At 44.8% G+C, this 8,222-nt stretch overlaps 1 protein-coding gene across 1 annotated transcript; it reads left to right on the top strand.

Moving 5' to 3' along the window:
- The first annotated feature begins 333 nt into the window (after nt 1-333).
- On the top strand, nt 334-7,961 carry LOC119450914 (V-type proton ATPase subunit G). Its single transcript, XM_037714382.2, has 3 exons — nt 334-540; nt 1,867-1,967; nt 7,646-7,961. The coding sequence occupies exons 1-3, from the start codon at nt 459-461 to the stop codon at nt 7,826-7,828; spliced, it is 366 nt and encodes a 121-aa protein (XP_037570310.1). The 5' UTR covers nt 334-458; the 3' UTR covers nt 7,829-7,961.
- Nucleotides 7,962-8,222: the final 261 nt, after the last annotated feature.

The raw sequence follows: 8,222 nt of genomic DNA, 5'->3' as shown, positions 1-8,222 counted from the left end.
TGTGGCCGAATAAGACACTTTACTTCTCCAATTTCACGCCTTTTTGTTTAACGTGAGCTCCTAATGCAGCGCATCGAGTTTCAAAGCAGAATTGCTGTTTTAAATAGCGCGCTTAAGATTGCTTTCATGGCTTCTTTTTGTTATAGAGGACGCAACAAACGTACTTGGTTTAAAAAAAGCTATTGTTGTTACCGTTTGCTGAAGTTAAACTCACTAATACATTTAATATATTTATTTATTTAGATTATTCAATATATAAAGAATAAACACCTTCATTTAATTTGTAATTATTCCTCATCACTTTTTTTTCAGACCGTGATCAGGCCTGACAGAAACTGTCACAATTCGCCGCGAGTCACCTGACTGCGGCACCGAGCTACTAGAACTGCGCTGTGGTTGTGTAGCGGGACTGAGTTTTTACTTTTCCGCCGGTGCTAGTCGTTTCTGTTTACCCGATAATGACCAGCCAAAGCCAGGGGGTCCAGCAGCTTCTCGCCGCTGAGAAGAAAGCCTCGGAGAGAGTCGCCGAAGCCCGAAAACGTAGGTTCGAACGCTGCACGAATACCTCACGTGACGAGAGGTCGAGTTCTTCCGAGTCGGGCTGGGTTTCCTACTAATGTGTTCAACGTTGCTTTTCTCTGCTTACATAGTGGAAAATATGCTCCATTGCATTGTATCAACGCTGTATTTAGACCTGTACGTTCCCTTTTTCACACACACCCCTATGTTCAATCAGTTTCGTTTAATTACGCGCCCTGTACGCGATCTCTGACACTCAACATTTTCCAATTATGAAAAAAAGGCAAAAAATATATATATCTGAGCAGTACTGGTAGTTTGCTGCCTTCGCGTCGTTGAAGTATTGAAGACGGGCCCGGTCAAAATATACTCCCAGTCCCGCTGGAATCGCTAGGAGTTTCGCTTTAGCTATAAACGTTCGAAACCATTTCTCACTGACGACCCCCGCCCCCTCACAAGCCGGATGAAACGAATCTGCCTTTCCGCCCGTTTAAAGTAATGCATCGCCGTCGGAATTGCTGACATATTTGTTACTCCCGTACTTGAGAGTCGCAACTTCTTTATTTCAAGCTCAAATGCTTTCGTTAAATTATAATGTTTTACGTGCCAACGAATGCTTTCGGGATTGGATTTCAAAATTAAATTTAAGGCTAGAAGGGGCTGCGTATCCCAGTTGCACTCACAAAAGGTCGCCATAATTTGATCGTTACTTTTGTACCGCTATCAGTTTTGTGATTTGCCACTGCAAAAACGCCCGTGTCCCGTGCATTGGGGGCACGTTAAAGACCCCTGGTGGTCAAAATTAATCCGGAGTCCCCCTACGGCGTGCCTCATAATCAAATCGTGGTTTCGGCACGTAAAATCCCAGAATTCAGTGAAGTGATTTGCCATATTTAGTGCAATCTAGTCATGTTGCTCTGCCCCAGAATTCTCCACTCGATGTGGACATAGGAGCCTGTCTACACTAGTCAGTCTGCTACGCTGTTAGTCGTGGCCCACTTTGAGCATTAATAGAACCACACAGTAGGTCACTTACAGAACGGCATCAGCAAATAATTCCCAAGTGTACTGTACCCTTTTCCAGACTTCAGTATGTTATGTGGAACCACTTGGAGTGTTTCCAAGTGGTCTAAGAACTAACTAGTAAGTCGTTCACTCACTGAAAAGTATCGGCAATCAGTTCCATAGTCTACTGTGCCCTTTGCCAGATTTCAGTTTGTTATGTGGAAGTCCTTTTTTAATCTAAAATGTGCATTCCTGGTCCTGTGCACCAGATATAATTTATTGTGCTCTGTAATTTGGTTTCATTCTGGTGACAGTCTTTATGGTGCCCTTGATATTTTGCAGGCAAGGCCAAGCGTCTAAAGCAGGCCAAGGATGAAGCTGAGGTGGAGATCAACAAGTTCAAGGCTGAAAAGGAACGCCAGTTCAAGGAGTACGAGGCCAGGGTACGTCTCCAATGGGCACCGTAAACGTGTTGTGAAACCTGCCAGGCAGCTTTCCTGCACTGCGAAATTTTGTGCGCACTGGTGGTGCAGCCTGTCCTCATTGCACTTATTGAATGCGACATAACATCTTGTTTGTTTGGCTTCTCTTAACCAAAAGAATTTGTTCATGGGCTAGTTATTACGTCTGTCTTAGAAACTGAGCTTGTGTAGCGCAAATGGGCAGGATACAAAGTAACACATGGCCATGGCGGCCACAGTTCGTTGGGGGTGAAATGCGAAAACACCCGTGTACTTAGATTTAGGCGCATGGTAAAGAACCCCAGGTGGTCCAAATTATTCATTAGTCCCCCGCTATGGCATGCCTCATAATCAGGTTGTGGCTATGGCACGTAAAACCCCACAATCTTTAAAGTAACACAGACGACTTAGGCAGGCACTGACTTCCAACTATTATATTTTGATATCGCCAAGCCAACATTTATACGTGCAGATAAATTATAATACGAAACACATCACAGCTGACCATCCAGAAACTGCACTTTATTTATTGCTAATGTTTATGCTAGGGAGCGCTCACACAGCAGTTCCCAACTTTCCTAATGTGGGCTGCTTCAATTAACTTTTTGTTTTTGCATGTCTTAGAAAGGTAGTCTTATCTAAGTGCAGTGTGCACTCGCATCGGTTTCACTGGTCTGCCAGATGCCCCCCAGATTTGTTCCTTAATTGAAGGTCATGCTCTCACATTGTGGGACATCACTGTGAACACCTGTGCTGTGCACCAGGAGTAGCTCATGGCAGTGCCATTCTAGCAGCAATAACAGAATCTAAATGACACAAAAGCGTGAATCTACAAAGAGATTGAGTCTCAGTATGCGGACTTCTCCAGAACCCAGATGTGCTCTAGCACACTCTACATTGCATCTTCATTTGCAACCAGAACAGGCTGTGCCGCCATGGTGTATGAGATTTCGCTGTGCAGGAAGGCTGCCTTCTGGCTTTTGAAACTCGTCTATTATTGGGCCATGTTCTCACCGTCTATGGGGTGATGCTACTGAGCAGAAAGGAGGGCTGGGACACCTGCGCCAAACTGCACCAGACACAGAAAATTGGCCGAAATTGCTGCAAGAACGGCTTCGGCAGTGGCCACGGACAGTGAGTGGATTTGTTCTCCAAAAAATAATGCAGCCGTTCACATTCCACACACCGCACGATGGCACCTCCCGCACATTTTCTCGTAATTTTTCGCTTATAACACTGGACTTTTGACTTTTGGGCACTTCCTGCAAGTGGCTGGCGCACGTGCGCAGCCACTCCCAGCTGTTGTCGCTGCCATCGAAAAGGCCGCACCGGCTGTATTTAGTATTGAGTGGACCGAGCTGGACACAGCGCTCCCTAGCTGGGGCACAAAACAACGAAAAGTGGGCTGAGGGCACCGCGAGCTAACTAGATGTTGAGGAGGTGCACGCTGCAACGGGTTCAGCGGGCGGGTCTCTGTCCCCAGGGTCGGTATCATTCATCATTATCAGCCTATATTTATGTCCACTGCAGGACAAAGGTCTCTCCCTGCGATCTCCAATTACCCCTGTCTTCTGCTAGCTAATTCCAACTTGCACCTGCAAACTTCCTAACTTCATCACCCCATCCAGTTTTCTGCTGTCCTCGACTGCACTTCCCTTCTCTTGGTATCCATTCTGTAACCCTAATGGTCCACCGGTTATCTATCCTACGCATTATATGGCCTGCCCAGCTCACATTTTTTTTCTCTTAATGTCGATTGGAATGTCGGCTATCGCCGTTTGCTCTCCGATCCACACCACTCTCTTCCTGTCCCTTAATGTTAGGCCTGACATTTTTCGTTTCATCGCTCCTTGTGCAGGCCATAACTTGTTCTCGAGCTTCTTTGTTAACCTCCAAGTTTCTGCCCCATATGTTAGCATCGGTAGAATGCAATGATTGTACACTTTTCTTTTCAACGACAGTGGTAAGCTCCCAGCCAGGATTTGGCAATGCCTGCCGTATGCACACCAACCAAATTTTATTCTTTAAATTTTCTTCTCATGATCAGGGTCCACTGTGAGTAGTTAACCTAGATAAGCGTACTCCTTTACAGACTCTAGAGGCTGACTGGTGATCCTGAATTCTTGTTCCCTTGCCAGGCTATTAACATTATCTTTGTCTTCTGTATATTAATCGATCTTCAACCCCACTCTTACACTTTCTCGGCTAAAGTCATCACTAATTTGTTGTAATTCGTCCCCATTGTTGCTGAATAGGACAATGTCATCTGCAAACCGAAGACTGCTGAGATATTCGCCGTTGATCCTCACTCCTAAGCCTTCTCAGTCTAAGAGCTTGAATACTTCTAAGCATGCAGTGAATAGCATTGGAGAGATTGTGTCTCCTTGCCTGACCCCTTTCTTGATAGGTAACTTTCTACTTTTCTTGTAGCAGTGGAATCTTTGCAGATATTTTCGAAGATATTCACGTATGCCTTCTGTACATCTTGATTACGCAATGCCTCTATGACTGCTGGTATCTCTACTGAGTCTAGTGCCTTTCTACTGAGTCTAATGCCTTTTCATAATCTATAAAAGCCATATAGACAGGTTGATTGTACTCCACAGATTTCTCGATTACCTGATTGATGACATGGATATGATCCATCGTAGAATATCCCTTCCTGAAGCCTGCCTGTTCTCTTGGTTGGCTGAAGTGTTGCCCTGATTGCATTGGAAATTATCTTGGTGAATATTTTATACAATACTGAAAGCAAGCTAATGGGTCTACAATTATTCAATTCTTTAACATCTCCCTTCTTATGGATTAGTATAATGTTGGCGTTCTCCCAGCTTTCTGGTACACTTGAAGTCGTGAGGCATTTCGTATAAAGGGCCGAAGCTTTTCAAGCATGATATCTCATCCATCTTTGATTAAATCAACTGTTATTTCATCTTCTCCAGCAGCTTTTTCCCTGGTGAATTGAATTTGATTCGGTCTTCTAATCAAGTAGTCATTGTTATTCATAAATACAAATAGTTTTCTAAAAGTTAATGAATATTTTAGAATGTCAACTGTGTGCAATAAACATAAAATTGGAGCAATGAAACAATAAATTTCATTCCTGCTGGCAGAGTGTAGGTATAAAACAGTGAACTTGCATATTGGAGCAAGCTACATTGCTCAGGGAGCCTGACTTTACTGGCTATACGGTGATAATACGCACTCTCCATACTGTTTTACTTGTTCCAATAAGCAGGCTGCTGATTTCTTCCTAATGCTCCATTTGTGCTTCTAATAAACAACGCTTCATAGCCTGCAGTATAATAACAGTACCTTGTTAACATTATGAATACAAGAAAACAATTTCTCAATATTTGAGAACATTGAAAAGTGTTCGATGTTCAGTGCCACTCGCTTTTGTCAGTATTTAACTTATATTCGATTCGGTCTCAAAATGACCATTCGCAAACCCCCAATTGCCTGTTATGCCTTCCTTAGTGCCATCAACCTTCTAGTCACCTCTTACTAGTCTCCGCAGCAGATATGAGGTTCAAGATGATGGAAATGCAATAAGACGGAAAGGCGGGCTAGTTGTTTTACTTCATTGTGGAAAATTTGCGCACACTAAACGACAACATGAAAAGGACACGAATACCAGCGCTGAGGAGCCTCTGCGCTGGTCTTTGTGTCTTTTTCGTGTTATCGTTTAGCGTGCGCAAATTTTCCGCAATGATGGGAATGTCAAACAGTAATGGACGGCACAGAGGATGACCAGCATTGGGTAAGGGCCAGGGAGGTTAGCTCATCATATGACAAGGATGACTGAATAAAAGGGATCATAGTTGCCTGCTCGCAGTTTCATTATTCTGCATAGCAGTCAGAGTGCAGTTTGAAGCTTCAATGAGTAGCCGTAAGCCTGCCTCATGTAAAGCCTGCATCCAGTGAAAAATTCACACACAAAAAAGACAAGCAGGCCTTACACCAGTAAATACAGTATTTATCACTGAACCAAGCGGAGGGATATGTTCCTGCAACCAGCAGCCACAGCACGTAGCTTGCACTTGCGATCAAAACAGTTTGTCGCATACCGGAAGCACGGAGGTGTACAAATAATGTGTAATTTGATGTAACCTTTCATTTACTGCCGTAAAATACCGCGGAAGCGCCCAACCTACTATCACTGGAAATTGGGTTAATCTAGATATGGGCGCTTCTCCAGTCGAAGCAGTAAACACCAAGATGGTGGCTACAGAATCGAAGAAAGCATGTTTATTTTCAAATGGTAAATTATGGGGTACTCTGCTGCCTACTCATCGTCACTGAACCCTGCGAACGACTCTTCCAAGTCAGTGCAGAATAGGGGGGTCAATGCCATCGTCGCTGACATTCGCACGACTTGAACAGACCACGGCTCTCCGGGCGCCTGCAAGTCGGTTATGCAAGTGCCCCTCCTCGCTGCCGTCCAACGCGACACTGATCCCACACCCCTTGAAGGATCGGGCGACCATCTCTGCAAACACAGCAGCACAAGCCGTTAGGAGCGTCTGCGACCTCTGGGTTTACTTTCAAGGACTGTTCATTGTCACTCTGCATTATCTTCACCCCCATCAGTCTTTCCCTTTCCACTGCAAGGAAGCAAATACCCCTGTCATCACCCCTAGCAATCTCGTAGCAACCGCAATGGGGTGAATATTTTGGCTGATGCTGGTGCTTCGGAAGGGGGTGGGCGCCTAACATATAATTTTCAAAATTCTGAAGCTTTGGAAATGTTAATACTGGGTGCATCCATGGTATTTTACTGTAGTTGTATCTGTAATTATATAGGGTCCATCAAAAGTATCGCAGATCAAAAGACTGCACTGCAAAACAGATGGAATGACTTTTATGACGCTACTACTCGCTTAGCTTCCTGCTAAGATGAAAAGGAGTGCGGAGTTGCGTGTACTAGAAATGCCCTCTAGCAGTGAAGCAGAGTACCACTTTGTTAAAGCAGAGGAGCAAGATTCTGGTATTATGGGTGTGCATCGGGGAAAGGTCTACATAAGCTGAAAATACAGCTTCAAGACCATGAATGCATTTGTAACCATCTGCAAGTTGCTTCTTTAACATGACTCCACCTTGCGTCGACAAGGAAAAGCTAGTAGAAACAATTATCAAGAAGGGTGTAGGATTGGGCTTGTCGGCAAAACATGCCTTATAGTTCTGATTAGCAGTGCAAGAACAGAAGGCCCAGAAGAGAGAACAGAGCACTGATCTCTCTTCTATCCCCTCTATTGCTCTTGCGCTGTTAACTAAACTATAAGCCACTTATTATCGCAGTAGTTTTTAACACTTTGTGTGTGTGAACCTATGAAAAAACACGTCACTTGCATGAAGTGCATAAGAAAGTGTGACTATTTTTGTGTGGGCAGACAACCTTCTTGTCAAGTTTCCACGCCTTCTGCATAGCCACCATCTTGTTTTGGCAGCAAAGTAGCCTGCATCGTTTTCAACTTTGATGCTGTCTTTGTGAAGATCTCTTATACCGGCTTCGTAAGAATTGGAAAGACTCAAAATGGCCATTGTCTGCTTAGCTGTCTATTTAGCCGTCCACGGCAAGTGTTGGAACGCAGCCTATATTTCGATCACTCGTGTTGCATTACGAGAGTGTCTTATATGGCCTCCCTGCCTGTGTGCAGCACATGGGCTCCAAGGAGGACATAGCGACCAAGATCGAGGCCGAGACCCGCCAGAAGATGAATGAGATGAACCAGCTGGTGGCACAGCACAAGAAGGCTGTCATCGAGAAGCTGCTCAGCCTGGTCTACGACATCGACCCGCAGGTGCACCGCAACTATCGGCCTCCTGCCACCACCCAGTGAGCGGGCCCTAGTTGGACAGGCGAGCGTCTCCTTACATTCCTGTTGTATATGTGTGTCCACCTTCAGCTCGACCTGCCTCTCCCCCACCCAGTCAGTCGTGTATGCAGTAAATAAAAACATTTCTGTCACTGCCTCTGAATGTCGTAATCACTTATTTCAGCATAATGGGCCAACACAAGGTACAGTGGCTCGAGGCTTTTGGTTTCCAATGCTCCAGGCACAAAAAATAAAATGCCTGTGAAGTCTGTGCTCAGCTTTGCACAATTGCAGTCATGTGAAGCAAAACCAATGCGCAGTGCAACACTGACAAAAATGCATTTGATAATGGCTGATATTAGGTGGAGTGTAACACGCCAACTTCAACATTAAAACTATGCTAGAGACACTGAATGGG

Source organism: Dermacentor silvarum, chromosome 4 (genome assembly GCF_013339745.2).
Source record: "Dermacentor silvarum isolate Dsil-2018 chromosome 4, BIME_Dsil_1.4, whole genome shotgun sequence".
Classification (NCBI taxonomy): domain Eukaryota; kingdom Metazoa; phylum Arthropoda; class Arachnida; order Ixodida; family Ixodidae; genus Dermacentor; species Dermacentor silvarum.
Note: the sequence above shows the minus strand (reverse complement) of the source record. Positions and strands in the feature narration are given on the sequence as shown.

Excerpts from the sequence above, each read along its gene's own strand:
- LOC119450914 (XM_037714382.2), top strand. The coding sequence starts at position 459 with ATGACCAGCCAAAGCCAGGGGGTCCAGCAGCTTCTCGCCGCTGAGAAG. Across the intron at positions 541-1,866 it reads AGTCGCCGAAGCCCGAAAAC|GCAAGGCCAAGCGTCTAAAG; the intron begins GTAGGTTCGAAC and ends GATATTTTGCAG. Across the intron at positions 1,968-7,645 it reads TCAAGGAGTACGAGGCCAGG|CACATGGGCTCCAAGGAGGA; the intron begins GTACGTCTCCAA and ends GCCTGTGTGCAG.